The sequence below is a fragment of the Solanum dulcamara genome, chromosome 2, assembly GCF_947179165.1.
Source record: "Solanum dulcamara chromosome 2, daSolDulc1.2, whole genome shotgun sequence".
Taxonomy (NCBI): Eukaryota; Viridiplantae; Streptophyta; class Magnoliopsida; order Solanales; family Solanaceae; genus Solanum; species Solanum dulcamara.
Window position 1 is genome coordinate 9,074,941 of NC_077238.1, and position 21,430 is coordinate 9,096,370.

General features: G+C 36.3%; 1 protein-coding gene across 3 annotated transcripts; it reads left to right on the forward strand.

Moving 5' to 3' along the window:
* The first annotated feature begins 616 nt into the window (after positions 1–616).
* LOC129880250 (phospholipid-transporting ATPase 3-like) lies at positions 617–20,308 on the forward strand. Of its 3 annotated transcripts, XM_055954204.1 has the most exons (27): positions 618–1,147; positions 4,472–4,537; positions 6,164–6,225; positions 6,594–6,675; positions 6,833–6,943; positions 10,190–10,267; positions 10,434–10,530; positions 11,193–11,299; positions 11,589–11,654; positions 11,994–12,115; positions 12,206–12,290; positions 12,386–12,463; positions 12,564–12,680; positions 12,815–12,961; positions 13,039–13,143; positions 13,938–14,080; positions 14,534–14,635; positions 14,718–14,781; positions 14,855–15,067; positions 16,520–16,685; positions 16,771–16,850; positions 16,929–17,168; positions 17,616–17,837; positions 17,919–18,086; positions 18,199–18,558; positions 18,636–18,742; positions 19,727–20,308. In XM_055954204.1, the coding sequence occupies exons 1-27, from the start codon at positions 977–979 to the stop codon at positions 20,031–20,033; spliced, it is 3,666 nt and encodes a 1,221-aa protein (XP_055810179.1). In that variant the 5' UTR covers positions 618–976; the 3' UTR covers positions 20,034–20,308. The 3 variants fall into 3 exon arrangements, 2 of the variants coding, with proteins under 2 accessions (XP_055810179.1, XP_055810180.1); XR_008765351.1 differs by lacking the exon at positions 19,727–20,308 and having other exon boundaries at positions 617–1,147; positions 18,375–18,558; XM_055954205.1 differs by lacking the exon at positions 618–1,147 and having other exon boundaries at positions 6,169–6,225.
* The last annotated feature ends 1,122 nt before the right edge of the window (positions 20,309–21,430 follow it).

Sequence of the window (21,430 nt, forward strand, 5' to 3'; positions counted from 1 at the left end):
ATTTATGTATGATAGACAAAATTTTTATTGTCCAATATACACGAGTTCTAATTTTTGCCTATAATATAAAAATTTAAAATATTTTGAAAATAGTAAACTTGTTCAATTGATCACAAATTTTGCCTTATAGGTAAATATTAAAATTTGTGTCGGATGATCAACAAAAGTTCTTCCGAACCATTTTGTTTTCAAGTTAAAGTTATTTTATTTAAAATTTTGTTTAGTGAATACAAAAATTAGAGTTAAAAAATTTAATGTGAATTTTTAAAATTGAACTAAACGATATAAGAATTATCTTTATTTTGTAATTTAATAGTTTACATGTTAATAGACCTTTACTTTTATTTATTTGATTTTAAAACTAAATTAACTATTTTTAAAAATATATTACAATTCACTTCTATCTTCATATTTATACATTATAAATCAAATCTAATCGAAATACATAAATTAAATACCATTTCAATCATTTTCTCAGCCTTTTTTTATAACCTATTCACAAAGTATCTCACGCAGGAATCCCTCTTCGTATGTGTAAAATTGAGAAAAAAATATACATAAAAACAAAATAATTTAATATTTCGTTTTTCGTTTTTCGTTTTTTTTTTCCCCCAAAAATATTCTCTTCTTCAACGCGGTTAAGAAAGTGGGAAAAAAAGAAAAATGGTTGAGAAGTCCTTGAAGCATATGAAGAAGAAGAAAAGTTTGAATTTATGAAAAATTCAACATTGGAAGATTCATCTTCTTCAACTTCCTTCAACTTAATTCACAATTTCAGAATATAGAGGAGGAGGAAGAAGAAGAATTGCACTGGAGGCGACGTAGGTCCGGCGAAATCAGAGTATTTGTATAAGGAGAATATTCCGTCCATCGAAGAAGACGACGGCTACGAAGAAGAGTGTAGGTTTCCGGTGGAGATCAAAGCATTTGTGTCTGTCCGGAGAAGAGATAGTTGTTCCACCGAGATCAGAGAAGGATGCCGGGAGGATGGAGAGGATCTGGATCGGCGGGAGGTGCAGATGCAGCGATGAGGAATCGTATCGCTTCTTCTAAGAATATTCGTCTCGGTAAAGTTCAACCACAAGCACCTGGTCATCGAACCGTGTTTTGTAATGATCGTGATGCAAATGCTCTCGCCAAATTCAAGGTATTCTTAATTATTGTTAAAGTTTATGTTTTTTTGTTAATTATTATCGAATGCGTTTGTTTAAAATGGTGAATGTGGGTTTAGGGATTGGTTGATGTGTACCTAAGAATTTGAAATGTTTTGAGTTTGCTGTGTTTCTGGGTTTATGATAAATGGAATCACTGGACAATGAAGGAACTGTGAGTTACTTATGGAAAATGTCTTGGCGTTTTACTATGAACTCTTTTTTATTTCATTTACTTGCCTAATTATGGTATATGTTTTTGAAGCGGTGATAATCTGAAGTTTTGTTTTATTTGTGCGTTATCTTCAAATCAAATGCATCGGTTAGGCATGGTGAATGTGTGTCTAGGAATTGGTGATCGGTAAGGAATTGAAATGTTTTGAGTTTAATGTATTTTCTGGGTTTAACAAAAAGGTAAGTCCGGTGTACTAAGCTCTTACTACCTGCCGTGTGTGGGGAAGGATCGGATTACATTGGTTCTATTGTGTGCAACCTTATCTTGAATTTCGGTAAGAAGTTGTTTCCACGATTTGACCCTGTGGCCTCCTTGGTACATAATGACAACTTTACAATTAGACTAAGGCTTCCTGTCAATTACTGGTAAATGATGGATAGGTTAATACTGCTTAGAATGGCCAGTTGCTGCACTATCAACTTCTAATCATTTATATTTCCACACATAATTTTTGGCTCTGTTAATTGTATTTGTATTTTCTTAATCAAATGCATTGTTTTATAATTGTGAACTATGTTACATGGATTTGTTTATGGGTATTGGAAACATGGAAGTTTGGAATGTGGGTCTAGGGGTTGGTCAATGGGTAAGGACTTGAAATGTTTTTAGTTAACTGTGTTTTCTGGGTTTAACAAAAAGGTAATTCCGGTGATCTAAGCTCCTGCTACCCGCCGTGTGTGGGGAAGGATCGGATTACATTAATTTTATTGTGTGCGACCTTACCTTGAGTTTCGGTAAGAGGCTATGTTGCATGGATTTGTTTGTGAGTATTGGAAGCGTGGAAGTATTCGGTATGTTGTGTCTACGTTTTTACTATTTTTAGTATATTCCTCAAGAATTCGCATGAAGTACCAAAACTGTTGTCACACCAATTCAACACAGCTATGTCAAGGCAAATGAAGAATCCATGTAATATAGATGTTGTATTTGGCTTTAGGAATTAGCCAATGTAAAATACTTTTGAGTTTGCTGAGTTTTGGTTTATTATATTTTTTTTTATTTGCAATAAAATGTGGAGACTAAAGCAATAATTTTCAATCTGGGAGATGAAGGGAAGGTAAAGTATATACGTGTGATGACTAGTACCTGCTATGTGAACTTTTTTATGGTGTTGGGATATGTATATTCTGACTAAATAAAAAACTAAAAAGCTTATGGGGTCATGATGTGTGAAATGCTACTTGGCAAGGTCTCTTAATTAGTTTTGAGATTTTTACGTCAGGAACGCAGGAAAAAATGTAGAGAACCTCTAATAGTAAGAACCCCTAATTTTTATTGATTATTAAAATGGAATGGGTCTAAATGGAGTAGAATGGATATTGAGGATCCATATTCCCGATTCCAACTATTCTAGGATTGAGGTGTAGTTTATCGTTATATGGATAATTTTTAATGGCTATTAATCATTGAATGATTTACTCAAATTGATTTCTTGTTGTTCGGCGAAAAAATGTATGTATATTGGCACTACGCCTTTGGTGTGGAAATATGAAATGATTGCTGAACTAGATTACTAAAACTTACCACTTCTTGCTAACTTGATTGTGCTTTACGATAGTTAGATAGTGCAGGTGCATTCACTTCTCTAATGATTTCCTTTGTGGCTAGTCTGTCCGTATAATTTATTAGTATATGGGGATTAATGGATTTTCCTTTTAGAAGGGCCTATAGCATGATATTTAGTTAACAAAACATAAGCCACATGGCACCCAAGGGTGTGGCCTAGTGGTCAATGAAGTGGTTGAGAACTCTGAGGTCTTAGGTTCAAAACTCAGCGGAAACAAAAAACACTAGGTGATTCTTCCCATCTGTCCTAACTTTGGTGGACAGAGTTATTTGGTACTTGTTGCTGGTGGAGGTGACAGGTATCCTGTGGAATTAGTCGAGGTGCGTGAAAGCTGGCCCGGACACCACAGTCATAAAAAAAAAAACATAAGTCACATGATAGACCCCTAAAGGTATAGATTTTTCACTTTATGCATGCATGATATGTGGTTTGCAAAATTAGAGGGTGTTTGGGTAAGCTTATAATCTGGTCAAACTGACTCATAAACACCTTTTAGCTTATGCACACATTTGGTTAATGTCCAAAGTGCTTATAAGCCAAAATATAACCCCTAACTTTCTTGCCATTCCATATCCATTATTCATCTTTTTCCTTACAAAGATGCATTTAAGTTTATACTTTCTGTTGTAAAAAGTTAAAGGATAGTTTTTTCATTTTACCAAAAGAACAACTTATCAACACTTTTCTACCAAATATAACAATGGCTTATTATCCGTTTCAGCACTTCTAGCCAAACATGAAATTGCTTATTGTAAAATTAGTTCAAGCACTGAATGCTTATCAATTATTTACAATCAGCTTACTCAAACGGTGTCTAAATCCTTTTTCTCCTTTCTACTTTTATAGCATGCTATGTTAGTTGCTGCAAACTACAGGATTCATTTGGGTACTCCCAGCAATTTCTAGTTTAATCCATGTTTCTCATTGCTTTTTAGATTTTGTGATGTTCCTTGCATCTGCTTATCACATTCTCATCCGGATTAGCAGTTACATATGTCCTCAAACCAGTGCTGTTAAATCATTTAGAATGTATTTTGAAAGTGTGCTCATCTTCCTGTGGAAGTGGGGAGGAGGAAGAAGTGACAATTCGTTGTTTTGATGTTATGGACCTCTTGTTGATGTAAATTAACTATCCAAGGTAAATTTGATGTAGGAGACAAAGGGAAACATGTAGTTCAGTTTCTTTGTCTGTGAATCTGCTAAGGTCCAATAGGAATCAATTTAAACTTGCCTTACACTGACAAAGATCACTTAACTGTTTTATCAAGAAAGCTCTTAAAGTTAAGCTGCGTAATGAAATCCATATAAAAATAGTTTTCAGTTTCGTTGTCTGTGAAGATATAGATTGTAAGCAGCAAAATTTGCCTTACACTGATCAGGGTCACTTAAATCCTTTATTAAGGAAGCTCCCAAATATTAGCTGTCTAGTGCTGTCCGTATACAATCACGTTCCATTATATTCCTCATTAGTGTTAAATTGCACCTGAGACAATGTGGTGAATTCCTTTTTCCTTTCAGGGAAATTCTGTGTCGACTACAAAGTATGACGTCATAACATTCTTGCCAAAAGGGTTATTTGAACAGGTAAATTATTTTATCTCCCACACTGTGTACTCTCTTTTCTTTCAGCCATTTAAGTTCTCTGTATCTCTACCAAGCTTAAACTGTAAGTTTTAGTTTGTTAGTTGGAAACTTCCCAGAAATACAAAATTTAGTTTAATCAGGTCTACATGGCTTATTGTACATGATCCTGCAATAAGCCAATAACTCCCTGGAAGGACCAAATCATGTATGCCATGTTGAAATCTATCAACGGAGGATACAGAGAGAAGTTTCTTGAGTAACTATAAAGCTTTGAAGTAGGTTCATGCATGCTATATGGTACTGGTGAAGAAAAGCTCGTGAAAAACTAGAATAAGATATAGTGCCACTGTATCTATAAAAAAGAAAAGAAAAGCAATGAAGATGTTTTCCTCTCTAAGATTCTTTTAAGGGCAACATCTGAATACCTTTCCTGTTGGCAGATCCCTGAATATATTCCCTTTCCCCCCTACATGTTAATCCTTGTAACTTTAAAAGTGACTTGGGAACTTCCCAGATTTACAAAATTTAGTCAAATCAGCTGTACGTGAGCTTATTATACAGGATGTTTAATACAAGGTCACAACGGTGCTCTTCTCTTTCTGGGTTCATAATCGGTTCTATTGAATCTACAGTTAAGGGAATATCGCCAGTTCTTTGAAAAAGAGTTTTGTTCACGAATCCCTATGATCTTGCAATGATTACCCGGAGTGACCACATTTTAGATCATGTATGCCATGTTCAAACCTATCAACAGAGGCTGTAGAGAGAAGTTTCTTGAGTAACTAGAAAGACTTTTAAGTAGGTTCATGCATGCAATATGGTACTGGTGAAGAAAAAGCTCATGAAAAACTAGTTTAAGATATAGTTCCACTGTATCTATTAAACAACAGAAAAGTTATAAGAGATGTTTCCTCTCTATTATATTTTTTAAAAGGTAACATATGAATACCTTTTCCATTTGCAGATCTCGGAATATATTCCCTTTTCCGCCTACATGTTAATCCTTGTAACTTTAAAAGCGACTTTGACAAAGTTTCTACTTTGAACTCTTTTGGTTAGTAGGAAGAGAGCTTCAACGAATAGCCTGTTTTGTAGAATTGAAACTCAAATGGTCAATGTGCTCATTTCTCTTTAATAGTTCTTTCTTTTGGTGAACACCGTTTAAAAGAAAAAGTTCTATATTCTGGTGAACTAATATATACACTAGGAATGGGTTCAGCTCTCAGTGTGAGCCCTACTACTGTATCCTCTTTTGATAAGAGCCTTTCTACTGTATCCTAGGTGAGCACATATGTACTTGTGGCCTGTTGGGGCATCAGACCAATCTAAATGCTCCAAATGACATTTAGTCATGTGCCTCATATATGTCCTAATTCATGTGTTTCAAGAATTAAGGACACTAGGCACTTTGGTCAATGTGCTTCAGAATAAAATTAGACTGAATCTCTGAGAAAATTGGAAATATTAGCACATCAAAAATTAGAATGGTGGGATGTTATCTATACATTTCAGTTAGATTAGTCATTACATAGCCGTAAATATGGATGAAGAGCCCAATCAGCTGTATTATTCAATGCTTGTTTTTATCTTCATCTTATCTTCTCACCCTTCTTTTTATACTGACAGTTCAGGCGGGTGGCTAATCTGTATTTCCTTATGATCTCAATTTTGTCGTGCACTCCAGTCAGGTACGTGAATTTCTGTTATCTGCATGTGTTATGTGGGTTAACATACCTCTCTATTTTGTCTCCCCAAACACCAAAAAGTTAAAAGGGGGGATGTGCTCGTGACAGTAAGTGGGGATACTTTCTTCATCAAAAAAAGAAAGTAATTGGGGATTATTTTATCACGAGAAATGAAAATTGAGTCTATAATAAGTAAATTTCTCTTCATTTTGGTGATGTGGTGATAAAAATCATCTTGCAAATTGTTTTAGAAGCGTTGTCAAAAAAAAAAAATCAGTCTGAAAAATCGTTTTAGAAGTGAATCTGTACATTGTATTAGATGAGCTATGCTTCCTGTGTATTTACTTCTGAAAAGTATTGCTGTTATGCAGTCCTGTTAGTCCAATAACAAATGTGCTTCCTTTGAGCTTGGTGCTTCTTGTCTCTCTTATTAAGGAGGCTTGGGAGGATTGGGTGAGTTCTGGTTGCTCCTTTTCCTTCATACTTTTAATTCATAAAATGCCATTTTTATGACATTCTTAAGATAGACCAACAGACTACTGGGTTTTCCCTTTTGCATTTGACCTTTTCGCTTACAATTTCTTTTCTTATTTCTTTGATACTATTGCAGAAGCGTTTTCAGAATGACTTGTTAATTAACAATACTTCTATAGACGTGTTTCAAGATCAGCAATGGGTCTGTGTACCTTGGAAGAAGCTGCAAGCTGGAGATATTGTGAGAGTAAGTGTAAATGTAGAAAGCAGTCATTGCAATTATATTCTCTCTCTTGCTATAGGTTTTGTGGGAAAGATGAAGTCCTGTTTTATATCCAACAAGCTATGCAGCTTTCTTGGCCGAGCTATTTTTTTTGTGGCTCTCATTATCAACTTTTGTTTTGTCTGTATTCTGACATAAGACTTATCTTTTGTTAGCCTGTTATGTGATTGTTATCTTCTGTTAGTTTGTTATTATGTTAATGGCTATTTCACATGAACCTGTGTCTGTTTTAATTATCAATTATGTAATCAACAGGGGTACAATCATGTATTAGAAGCTTTTTCTCTGTTTTGACTGATCCATATATACCAGTTTCCTAGTTGACTGACATGTTTGGAGATTGTACTACGGTAACCTAGGTAAATGGAATCACAGACGATATCAATTTATAAAAAGTGTTGGTGTGCACATTTTTATTGTTTGTCATTTTATTGAGAAGTGCTCAATTGTTATCTTTTCCCAACACTACCGATTCTGTGATCTCATAGTTTCGAAAGAGATTTATTCTGATCATAAAATCTTGAGAAACATCCAACTACTTAAGGTTCAAGTCACAAAGCATTTAGCTTATCAATTTTTTTTTTGTTAAATGCTTAGTACGAGGTAGGAGAGTGTGGGCATATACCAGCAAGATGAAGCAACCTTCTACTTGCAATTTTGGAAAGAGGTTGTTTCCACTCCTCAAACTCTTGAACTACAAGTCACCAAAGGAGAAAATCTGTATTAAGTCAAAGCTGTTGTGGATATGCTTCTTTTTGCATAAATGTGAGTTAGAATCTGCCGTTGATGATGTCAGAGATGGATGTCTGGTTGTGACATCAGTTAGTCACATGCACGACCTTTTAAATGCTGGTTTTGAGTGAGCTATGTTGGTGGCTATAGCCAACTACTAAAATATATGAATTCATATTACTGTACAGAATGGTGGTTAGACCAGCATTGTTATATGGAGTGAAGTGCTAGCCAGTAAAAAACTCTCATGTTCAGAAGATGCATTTTGTGGAGATGAGGATGCTGAGATGGATGTGTGGACACACTAGGAGTGATAAGGTTAGGAATGAGGTTTTTCGGGAGAAGGTGGGAGTGGCAAGAGAAGCGAGACTGAGATGGTTTGGGCATGTGCAGAGGAGGGGTGTTGACGCTCCAGTTAGGATATGCGAGCGGTTGGATTTGGGGGTTATGCGGAGGGGTAGGGGTAGAACAAAAAAGTGTTGAAGAGAGGTGATTAGACAAGATATGACGCTACTCCATATCACCGAGGACATGACCTTAGATAAAAAGGAGTGAAGGTCGGGGATTAGGGTAGAAGGCTAGTAGGGATAGAATGGTGTCTTGCCGTGTGTCGGTTTAGGGTGGTCGTAGGTCTAAGCGTGCCTTTATAGTTGTGTTGTTATTGCCTTTGATTATTACTTTGCTATTGTTATTGTTCTTGTCTTGTAAAATTTGCATCGCTTTCCTTTTTTGCCATTATGCTATATGTATTGTTTTTCTCTCTTACTTGGGACTGTGACTTTTGAGCCGAGCGTCTTTTGGAAACAACCTCTCTATCTCCATGAGGTAGTGGTAAGGTCTACGTACATCCTACCCTCCCCAGACCCCACTTTTGCGATTTCACTAGGTATGTTGTTGTTGTTGTATATTACTGTACATTTCTCTCTTGGTGGATGGATTCACATGCATTGCTGAAGATGCTGAATAATTGGTACTGTCATCCTCTTAAAATCTCTTTTGAGAAAGATGCTAGACTACTGATTTACCTGCCTCTTTCTGGCATTATCTCTACTCCATCCTTGGTTGGAACCATGCCATGTTACAACAACAACAACGAACCCAGTGTGATCCCACCATGTGGGGTCTGGGGAGGGTAGAGTGTACGCAGACCTAACCCCCACCTTAAAAGGTAGGGCGGCTGTTTCCGAAAGACCCTCGGCTTAAGAGAGAAGAACAAGGGAGGAGAAACAAGGAAAAACAAGACATAGGTCAGTAAAGCCAGGCATATAACAGACAATATAAAGATATAAATAATGAGAGCGATAAAGCGATAAAGTCAGGGTAGGAAAGATCGGGGATAAAGGGGCATTAACTACTATAGATAAAATAGGATACCCAAAGTAGACTGGGCCAACTAATATAAGCAGTAATCCCATGCAAAATCCTATGTTAAGACAAATGAGCGCGACTACGACTACTATGGAGAACCGATCGGCCACCTAGCCCACTATCTTAGTCTGAGTCCTCCATAGCCTCCTATCTAAGGTCATGTCCTCGGAGAGCTGCAACTGTGCCATATCATGTCTAATGACCTCTTCCCAATATTTCTTCGGCCTCCCTTTGCCCCTCCTGAAACCGTCCATAGCCAACCTCTCGCACCTCCGCACTGGAGCATCTGTGTCTCTCCTCTTGACATGCCCAAACCATCTCAGTCTCGCTTCCCGCATCTTGTCCTCCACCGATGCCACTCCTACCTTGTCTCGGATATCTTCATTCCTAATTCTATCCATCCTAGTGTGCCCACACATCCACCGCAGCATTCGCATTTCCGCGACTCTCATCTTCTGGACATGAAGTTTCTTGATTACCATGCCATGTTAAAGATCAAAAATCCGCTATTTAGTGAGCTCCAAAATTACATTATGAATAGAGGCAGACCTACCTAATCATAAATGTAAGACTGTCTTCTCATTATATTGAATTGGTAGAACACAACTCAAGAATGCTGTTTTACACATCATTAAACAAAACATAAGATAAATACTGGAATACTTCATTTACTGAAGTAGCGGGTAAGCTCTAGTAGCTTAGAACTTTGAATTTAATCTCTAAAATTTATAATGGTTAAGTCCATATCTTTGTGGGGTTGAATCTGAAGAGTTATATACAGATACCAATCTGCTTTTCCAACTCAGTCAGTGAGCTCCCATCTTAGGGATACGACTATCTGGCCGTCATTGAATTTGGTAGACCTCACTTGTGGGATTTTACTGGGTATGTTGTTGTTCTAGGATGATTATGCAGAATTTTCAGAAGGAAAATATGCTCCAGTCCTTCTCTCCGAGCAAAAATCTTAGGGGAAGGAATTCAAATTCGCTTCTCAAAAATAGTTGCAGTGCTTCAAAGAAATTTGTTTTGTGAAATTTTGACAAAATCTAGGAAATACTCTTCATTTCAGTGAAGAATTTAAGGTGGTTTAAGTTGGCTATTCTTGTGCAGGTTAAGCAGGATGAGTTCTTTCCAGCAGATCTTCTTTTTCTTGCCAGCACAAATCCTGATGGGGTCTGCTACATTGAGGTTGTACTTGGTCTGCATCAATACGATCTTTTTTAATTTCCTTCTTGTGAAAAAAACTAGCTTGGTCTAGTTTATTTCGAGGAATATTTTTATACATCATAAATGAATGCACTGGTCTCTTATCTCTACCGTCTCTCTCTCTTTATTTCTACATGAATTGCCACAGACCGCAAATTTGGATGGTGAAACTAATTTAAAGATCAGAAAAGCACTAGAGAAAACCTGGGATTATGTGACTCCCGATAAAGTTTCTGGATTTACAGGTTGGTCTTCTGTGCTGCTGCGCCTCAGTGTAATGTCTCTGCACAATCATGCATGTATGTGCAGTTTCTGATGTCCAAATGCCATCATCCTAAATTTGCCAACATTTTATTGTAATTTAGCGTCTGAAATAGGCATGCTGAATTCCTTCAATCTAGCTTTCTCCTTTTTTTCCTGTTTCCTAAGCATCAGATTAGGTAGAATCGACGACAACCATCAGCATTGGTGAAACATGCCTTTTGATGTTATCTTGATCACAAACTTTTTACACCAATAATCATGGTTTAATTTTATTTACTTAGCATTTAAGTTCAGTAGGTCATACACTGTTGAATACTTATCTTCTGACATTGGCGTTAAAAGTTGAACAATCGTTAACATGCTGTCTACATAATGATTACAAAGACTTATGTTAAAATATATGTTACTATAAACAAACAACTTATAAATTATAATATTTTAGATTGATACCTTGAGTATCTATGACTATGATCTCCTGCAGATGCTTATCAACAGATATGCTAATGGGTTATTGTTTATATCACATAATGATGATCTTGTTACGTCTTTAGTGAAATCTTGACTATTTGATTCTAATGCACACACCGATATGCCTTTGATGGATGATGTGTCTGATGTTTCCTTGCATGTTTCTTCTTTCCAGGAGAAGTACAATGTGAGCAACCTAATAACTCATTATACACTTTTGCTGGGAATCTGATAATTCAAAAGCAAACTTTGCCACTCGGTCCAAATCAACTTCTATTAAGGGTACCCAGTCTTTTCGCCTGTTTTTATTTTTCTTCTTTTGTTTGTTTCTCTCTCTCTCTCTGTTTTTTACAATATACTGTGATAAGTTGTATCAAAATGGAAAACTTATGGTTTGTTGATTCTTATTGGTGGTTCATGTTTAGATGACCTGAGGCCTTGTCTTTTCCATTTTGTGCTTTGCATTTGGAGTTCCTCTGCTATTTTGCTATACTTCTTCTCTAATGCAGAGAAAGGATACTTGTTGAATTTGATTAGTGTTTTCCTTCTTGATATTATCTCTATTTTACAGGGCTGCAGCCTGAGAAACACACGGTATCTTGTTGGGGCTGTCATTTTCACTGGGCATGAAACAAAGGTATCAATTCTGTATTTTAATTTATAAGCTACCACACACCCATACACACTATCTATCTCTTTCTCTGCCCCTCTCCCTCTTTTATTTTTTTTCTTGGGAGCACAGGTTCATTTTGCTGGCCATATTTCAAAAATAATTTGAAGAAGTAGATTACTCATGCCATTTAGTAGTTCAGTAACAATTCTAGTCTATTCGTGGATATTTTGTTTAAAGATTTTGGAACATCCTGTCTTCGTTGAATATTCAGTTGGGTTATATTTATCACTTTCTTTGTGACCTTAGTTTTCCTTTGCTTAGGTTTGTATTCAAAGTAAATTGTCAACTGTGTTTTCACTGCAGGTTATGATGAATTCCATGAAGATACCTTCCAAGAGAAGCTCTTTGGAGAAAAAACTTGATAAGCTTATTCTAACTCTTTTTAGTGTTCTCTTCAGCATGTGTCTATTGGGAGCTATAGGCAGGTTCGATTAGTTTCTACAACCTACCTGCCAAGTTAGAACACTGCTTTTATATTCCCATCAGTGTTGAAAAGGTTGCTTGGATCTTTGCAGTGGTATCTTCATAAATAAGAAATATTTTTATTTACGATTTGAAAGCAGCTCAGACGCACAATCCAATCCTGACAATAGATTTGTGGTAACTATTAACTCTCTTGATTTGCTGACTTTCTCAGTGTTTCTTCTGTCTTTTCTTTGCATTTGTTTCTAATTGCTCTTTTGTTTTGTGTTCAGGTTGCTGCTTTGACCATGTTCACCTTAATCACTCTCTATTCACCGATTATTCCCATCTCTCTCTATGTCTCTGTTGAGGTGGATCTTATAGCAGTTTTTGTTGTTGTATTATGCAAAATTTTGATTTTGAAGTATCTTCTTCTCTTTTTCTTATCTTTTCTCTGGTTTTCACTTACAGATGGTTAAGTTTATTCAATCCATAAAGTTCATCAACAATGACTTACACATGTACCATGCTGAGAGTAACACCCCTGCACAGGCTAGGACATCTAATTTGAACGAGGAACTTGGGCAGGTAATTTTGAGTCAGTGACTATAAGTATGGTGAAATTAATTTGCTTGCAGTGCAATGTGTCCTTGTTTACCCTTGACTCTAGTTTATGCTGTGTTTTTAACTGTCAATCTGCGAATCATTGATCTTATGGGTAGGTGGAATACATATTTTCTGACAAAACTGGAACTCTTACGAGAAACTTGATGGAGTTCTTCAAGTGTTCTATTGGAGGAGAGATATATGGCAGTGGTATTACTGAAATTGAGATGGGAACTGCACAAAGAAGTGGAACAAGAGTTGAGGTAAACGGCCTTTAAGTTAGGGATAATATATAAAAGGATTCATTGCTTTGCATTGTGTTGATTTAGAGAATTGATAGGTTCAAAAGTCATCAAACGAGGCACGAGAAAAAGGTTTCAATTTTGATGATGCGAGGCTGATGCGAGGTGCCTGGAGGAATGAACCTCATCCTGATTCATGCAAGGTATATTATTGAATTATCATGGTGGAATAAAACCACGAAATCAGTTGGTTTGTGCCCGAGTGTCTGTTTGAGCAATGAAATATCATTAACTTGCTGTTAAAGAAAAGACCAGAAAGTTACTGCTGTTGTAGTGATTTCCCCGCTCTCTCTTTTTTAATTTTTAGGACCTTTCTTTTTGTTGTTAACGTAGTTGCTGGAAATCAGATATAGCTGAATTGTAAGTCAACACTGTTTAGTAAAACAAAAACTTCTATTCCTTGCCTTGTTTTATGTTCTTTTTTATATTTAGTTATTTCTGTGATCTTCATTGATACTTTTGCACAACTCATTGCGGAATCGATTTCCGTTCTCTTCCCTTCACCTTAAACTCAATGCCCATCTTTCCCGCATTATCAAGAGAAGCTTTATAATGATTGTTGTTTCCTTTTATATGAGGAACATGTTGGGGCCATATATTAAGGAAAAGGCGAACATTTATATAAACAACTTCTATACATAAAGTCAATGCCTATCTTTCCTGCATTATCAAGAGAAGACTTGATAATCATTGTTGTTTCCTTTTATATGGGGAACTTGTTGGGGCCATATATTAAGGAAAAGGTGAATATTTATATAAATAACTTTTACATATGGATATTTCTGGGGAATATAGAACTCGGTTAGTAACTTTTGCATGTGAATATCCCATTCACATTAGAGTTGATATGGTGCAAACTTTCACAAAACTGCAGTCTGATTTCTTCTTTAGCGCTCACAGACCTCTAACCTAACAATGACCAAGGTTGTTTGTTCAGGAATTTTTCAGATGCCTTGCAATATGTCATACCGTGCTTCCTGAAGGTGAAGAGACCCCAGAAAAAATACGATATCAGGCAGCTTCTCCTGATGAAGCGGCTTTGGTTGCAGCAGCAAAGAACTTTGGCTTCTTCTTTTACAAGTGCGTGGATACTTACAATTTTAGTCATCCCTATCAGAAAGATAAAGTAGAATTTCTGCTACATTTATGCTGTTGGAAGTGATATAATTTCGTTGTGAATCTGTTAATAATGTGAATATATATGGAAGCCTAGGAGGTAACTAACATAGATTATTTGGCTGGAAGACTTGAGGATTGCTGATTTCTCCAAGTCTAAGTGGTGAAAGCAATCACCATTTTATGGTAGAGTGCATGCTATTTTTCTAGGTGGAAGATTAGGTAAGAGAGTATTATTGGTATTTGATTGATTGAAAGAGTAATTCTCTGGTAGATCAGTTAGCAGAAGTCATTGTCTGCTATTACATAGTTAAGGTATCAAATTACAGAAAGAGTTAGGGTTGCTTGTTTTGTGTCATTATTACTGCTTGCTATTCTATTTGTTTCTGGTCCTCTGTTAAATTTATACTTTTGCAGACGTACTCCAACATTGATTTATGTGCGTGAATCACATGCTGAGAAGATGGGACAGATTCAAGATATTCCCTATGAGATTTTGAATGTCCTTGAATTCAACAGGTGTTTGGATTTTCTCACTTACTATGTGCATTATCTGTGTGATGGTATGAGGTTTGACTGTTATCCTTATTTTTGTATTCAGTACGAGAAAGCGTCAGTCTGTTGTATGTCGCTATCCTGATGGTAGATTGGTACTCTATTGCAAGGTAAGCACTTACAAAGAAGGATATTTTACTTGGATTACTTGTTAGAAAATATCAGAGAACCTTCTTTTGACAGGGTGCAGATAATGTTATTTATGAGAGGTTGCGTGATGGAGAAAGTGATTTGAAGAAAAGAACTAGGGAGCACTTGGAGCAATTTGGTGCTGCTGGACTTCGTACGCTTTGCTTGGCTTATAGAGATCTAAACCCTGATATGTATGAAAGTTGGAATGAAAAATTCATTCAAGCAAAATCTTCTCTTCGAGAGCGAGAAAAGAAACTGGATGAGGTGTGTATCTCTAGTTCACACTGCTGTTATATTTTCCTTATATTACCTTATCAAAAGAAAACACTGCTGTTACATAGTCCATATTTGTTACATTTTGGAGTCGATCTTTTGTAATGATTGTTAATTCACCATTTCACAGTTAGATTCTTCTTTTCTTGAAAATCTGCTAGTCCCTTTTGACAAGGGTTGTTTTTTTTCATCTAGATTATCAATAGTTCCCTTCATTGTTATCCTTCCAGTTCAAGGTGCCAGATGCAGATTCTAAAATTGTTTTCAAAGTATAGTTTGATGCATTCCAAAGAATGGCTGATGTAAATGAAACTTCATTAATAGCTTATTAGTAATGCTCCTAAGGCCTTTGGTCTAGTGGTAAGAGCGCAGCTTGCGAGGTGTGAGTTAGGGGCACGTCACTGGTTCAAACCATGACGCCGACAAAAGCCTAGTATTTAAGTGGAGAAGGTAGAGGGCGGGCCCAATATCCACCGAGATTTGAACCGTGCTCTAACTACCCTCGGGGATTCTCAGTTATCAAAAAAAATTAAAAGGAGAAGCTTATTGGTAACAGACTAACAGTTTATTGTATATTTCAGTTATTGCCCTACTGTTATCAGCTGTTACAATATTCTCAAATCTTAAGAGTATAATGGATGGAGGTTGTATATTAAGAGATACATTTTGATGATTTATTAATGATGCCAGTTGTTATCACTATGTACTATAAGCTTACTACCAAGAGATGTGGTGGGGTGGTTGAGATTTCTTCACAAGCCCCGTGAATGGAAAACTTCTTTGGTATGGAGCACTTTACCCCCTTAGTGGTCCTACTCCGTATGAATCTGGATTGGTTGGCCAGTCGGCTTTGGATACCAGATGGTTAATAAGCGAAAAAAGGATGTACTGTAGCTTGGAGCTCTTTTCTCTCTTGCTCATAGCTATAGCCATAAGTTCCTCCTGTTCTTCTGGATCTTTGTTCCCTTCCAGCACCAAAGAACATGTTTTAACTCCTTTGGTCCATCTTAAGAAGAACAGACACTACGTCTCACAGTTCCTTGACAACCGAGCATTGAATAAAAAAGATGGCTTACTGAATCTGTCTCCCTTTAATGCAATAGCACCTGTTGCTCAGAGAGATAATCCTTTTCATTATATTATCCTGCTCAAGGAACAATCACCCAAATCAAGCCTCTTTATGGGAACTTTAGTTCTCCAGATACCCTTCCATGGCCAGTCTACTGTTGGTGTAACATTTAGGCGCCCTTGTAGCCAGACTAGATAGGATATACTCCTTTGATCTCTGTCCACCACAGGGAGTCTTTTCTTCAGCCACCCAGTTTAATCCTCTACTCCCTGGAACTCTTCTTCTTTTACTTTTCTTCATCCAGAATATCACTGGTTAAAATTAAAGTGCTTCTTTACGTGTCATTATTTTTCTAAGAGTGTAGCCTTACTCAGGTGTCAGAACTGATAGAAAAGGATCTTGTCTTGATTGGATGCACTGCTATAGAAGACAAGCTTCAAGAAGGTGTACCTGCCTGCATAGAAACTCTTTCAAGGGCTGGAATTAAGATTTGGGTGCTTACTGGGGATAAACTGGAAACAGCAATAAACATTGCTTATGGTTGGTATAAGTAATAGGCAATCTACAATTTGTTGATATTTACTTTGCATGTACTATCTTATCCTGATTCACTCGTGTATTGCAGCATGCAATTTGATCAATAACAACATGAAACAATTTGTTATTAGCTCAGAAACTGATGAAATCAGAGAAGTGGAAGATAGAGTGAGCAGCATTTCTTGATTTTCTTGTTTATCAGTTGCAAATCCACAACATTTAACAATTACTTTGTTTTTTCACAAGGGTGACCAAGTGGAGCTTGCTCGTTTTATGAAAGATACAGTCAAGAATGAGCTGAAGAGATGTTATGACGAAGCGCAAGAGCTTCTCCATTTGGCATCTGGACCAAAGTTAGCGCTAATAATTGATGGGAAGGTCTTAATGTATGCCTTAGACCCAAGTCTTCGTGTAATGTTGTTGAATTTGAGCTTGAATTGCAGTGCAGTGGTTTGCTGTCGTGTTTCTCCTTTACAGAAAGCTCAGGTGAGGTCCTTAGGCCACCTTGGAAATTGTCTAACTGGCTTGTGGTTTCTTCACGTCAAAACATGTTTTTAACTATAAACATGGATGCAGACACCAATTTTTATCTGTCCCTTTCATGAAATGGGAGCATTCTTAGTTTGTCTGTCACATCTGCCTGGCAGCTTAAAAGTTTATTAGCGTTATGATATGTTTCATAAAATCTGTTCCTATCTAGCTGTATCACTTTGTAGTAACATTGGCATATTTGTATGTCTTGAAATGCTCTTTTGGGGTTCACATGTCATTACAACAATTTTGGTCTCTTCAAGAGTCACCATTACAGTTTAGAGTTTTGGTGATATTCTTGAAGTTACAAATAAACTGTAATGTTTGTGAAGTTAGGATGAGCTTTTTGATTATCAAAACTTTTAGGCAGAAGATATTTAGCAACTTCCCGATTGCTTTCAGGTAACCAGCTTGGTTAGGAAGGGGGCACAGAGAATTACACTTAGTATTGGTGATGGTGCTAATGATGTGAGTATGATTCAAGCTGCTCATGTTGGTGTTGGGATAAGTGGACAGGAGGGAATGCAAGCAGTGATGTCTAGCGATTTTGCAATAGCTCAGTTCCGCTTTCTCACCGATTTATTGCTTGTCCATGGACGCTGGTCATATCTTAGAATATGCAAGGTTTACCTTCATCTGGTCTTCTGTGTGCAAACTTCTATGATCTGTACGGGTAGTTATGTGATCTGGAAGTTTCATGTGCAGGTGGTGACATATTTCTTCTACAAAAATCTGATGTTTACACTCACTCAGTTTTGGTTTACCTTCCGCACTGGATTCTCTGGTCAAAGGTTCTATGATGATTGGTTCCAGTCTCTCTACAATGTGATCTTCACAGCGCTTCCCGTTATTATTCTTGGGCTTTTTGAGAAGGTATCTGATTTTTTATAGTTTTTCTCAACTTTAGGAATGTAGGATAGTGGTGACTGTTTCTCTAACTACGATGCTGTTTCTTGTTGTTTATACACATTTATTGTGCATTTAGGATGTCAGTGCATCTCTCTCCAAGAAATATCCTGAGTTATACAGGGAAGGAATTAGAAATACATTCTTCAAATGGAGAGTTGTGGCAACCTGGGCTTTTTTTGCAGTATATCAATCATTAACCTTGTATAGTTTTGTAATTTATTCGAGTACGAAGGGCATAAATTCATCTGGCAGGATGTTTGGCGTATGGGATGTCAGTACAATGGCCTATACCTGTGTTGTTGTAACTGTCAATTTGCGTCTCCTTATGATGTGCAACACAATTACAAGATGGCATCACATTAGTGTTGGAGGGAGCATATTATTATGGTTCATTTTCGTCTTTATCTACTCGGGTATCCACTTGCACAAAGAACAGGTGAGTTTCCGTTCATGTTTTGATATGTTCCTAAGATCAATTCACTTTCTAACGTGGTTGATTTGTATTCATCGCAGGAGGGTATCTATTTAGTCATCATTGTCCTGATAAGCACATTATATTTCTACCTCACGCTGCTTCTTGTACCAGTTGCTGCACTTTTTGTTGACTTCCTATATCAGGGGTAAGTCTTCAAATTTAATTTTCTTAAACTACTTGGAATTAATATCACGTATTACATTGCAGTATAGCACATTTTGCTAGATTTTTCTTTTATTTAAACTCTTCCAAATTCACAAATAGGCCTGCCCTCAAGGATATATCATCGTCTAAATAAAAATGTGTGAATGAAAATTTAAATTCACAGCGTACTGACTGCTAAGATACCTGAAAGCAATTGCATTCCCCACTAGAGAATATATCTCCATATACTTAATGCCAGCACATTTGCGAAAAATCTTGTTCCACGAGTCATCTTTATGTCTAACGACTTTATTTTCATTTCACTTTTACATGAAAACTCATTTGTATGACCAATCTTTGTTATGTCTTCTCTTAGCGTTGTTATGCCTCAAGGAGTCTCTCACTCTTTTTTACTGAATTATGATTCTATGAAAGCTGAACGAGGAACAGATGACAGTTAACTGAGATACAATAACCTCTATAATTTCGTCTCACTCGCATTGTCGACATAGGTCTACTTTCTGTTTGTTCTCTTCTAGGCTGCACATAGGCCGATGTAGGATTTAAATTTTATGAGTTCAAACTTATTATATTCTTAAGATATTGGGTTCAAACATACTATTTGTCGCAGTATTGATCAATTTTTGCCCACAAATTTATGCTCCGGGTAAAAAATACTGGGTTCAGATGAACCCAGTGCTTGAACACGCCATCCGCCACTGACGCTGCAAGGAACATGGCACAGCAAGTCCCATGGCGGCATATCCTCCTTGATACATTTAAAATAAACCTTTTCTGGTCTAATTTTTCTTTTACAAAGGGGAAGGACATAGGGAGTTGAACTCCACCTACATGGTGGAAGTTTGGGAATTCACCTGGTGAACTTTGACAAATTTCACTTTTCTTTTCGTTTCTTTTGGCCATTTACTCTTACTTGGAATCTCTAGTCGATTACTTCTCTAAGTATCTAGCTGCTTTGTTTCAGGACACAAAGATGGTTTTCCCCATATGATTATCAGATTGTTCAAGAAATTCACAAGCACGAGATTGACAATAGCAGGATTGGCTTATTGGAGATTCGCAATGAGCTTTCTCCAGATGAAGAAAGGAGATACGCCATAATGCAACTGCCTGGACAGAAATCAAAGCATACTGGTTTCGCTTTTGATTCACCCGGTTATGAGTCATTTTTTGCATCTCAGGCTGGCGTCTTGGCACCTCAAAAGGCGTGGGATGTGGCTCGGAGAGCAAGCATGATGAAAACACGGCCAAAGGCACCTAAAAAGAGCTGAGTTCCTTGAAATTTTGTACAAAATTTTCTTCTTTAACCTTTATGCTCTCCTAGACAACTTTAGCAGATACGTAGAATTTGCTGTGTACGTATTATGGTTTCACTCTCATTCTTCGTACTTCCTGTTAATGCTTCAGTTATATATATTTATATAGTCGCTAGTTGGGTTTAGTGAGATTGTAGCAAAAAATAACTGAGAATGTACATTATTTAATGTAACAATCCCAAATACACTTGCCTACTTTACCTTGTATCTATGTATTGATAGTGCTGATATTTTTTTTATGCAACATTATATATATTATTCATATATTAATTAATCGAAAGCTAAAAACAAAAAAAATCAAATTCGTCTTTACCAATAGATACAATAATCTATAGTCTATAGATACCAACAATTTAGATGAGGAAGAAATCTTATTTCTTCTAACATGCACTTCATAAGCAGAACAAACCTTTAACATACTCAAATTTAGGATAGTTAAGGCCAACCACATTCTCAAGTGGAACGATGCAAGCTTTGATTTGTCACGATTTTGTGACTATGGTGTAAAAAATTTCTCTACCCCATATTCGTAGGAATAATTTTGTCCTATGAGCGGCTATGATATCGAGATTTATTATTATAAAATTACATAATTTGGAAACACACTTGAAATGCATTAAAGATTTGATAGGAACTCTAGAGAATATATCAAAAATAATATCTTGAGGAATATCAGAGTTTCTTTCCATGAGAAAGGCCCTCTATAATGTTCAATTAGATTTTATTTTTTCTCTTTTGGAATTTTTATGTATATGTATCAATTATTCATCCACTTAAATAAGTACTTGTTATCTCCTTTTCCTTTTAGGACTTGCATTGTTTTTTTTTTATTTACGATACCATAATAAAAAGTTCAGAACAAGAACTTTCAAAATAATAACCTAACAAAATAGAAAGTACTGTGCGCAGTGTAATGTAATTTTTTTTATATATTACGTGCCAAATAAAATAGAAATAGTCAAAATAATCAATTCCAAATCTTTACGGTTGTTTGGTATGCAGGATAAGGTCGGATATTTAAAAATTAAGTTTGAGATTAAATTTATATTATATTTGGTTGAAGGAGTAAATTTAGCTAGGAACAAATTTATACTTTGTTACTTTCAACCAAACAAAGTATAAATTTCATATCAGCCTTAATCCTGTATATTCCACCTTATCCCATCCAAATTGATATTATTTTATTCTACCTAAAAAATAGAATGAATTAATTTCAAGACAACTTTGTCTATGAACCAAACGACCCCTCTCAAAGTAGAAAACAACCTTGAGATCATCCTAAGGATAAGAGGCTATCCACATAATTAACTACATAATCCACAAATCTATCTTTTGTATCTTTTGAATGATGA

Excerpts from the sequence above, each read along its gene's own strand:
- LOC129880250 (XM_055954204.1), top strand. The coding sequence starts at position 977 with ATGCCGGGAGGATGGAGAGGATCTGGATCGGCGGGAGGTGCAGATGCA. Across the intron at positions 1,148-4,471 it reads ATGCTCTCGCCAAATTCAAG|GGAAATTCTGTGTCGACTAC; the intron begins GTATTCTTAATT and ends TTTTCCTTTCAG. Across the intron at positions 16,851-16,928 it reads TCAGAGAAGTGGAAGATAGA|GGTGACCAAGTGGAGCTTGC; the intron begins GTGAGCAGCATT and ends TTTTTTCACAAG.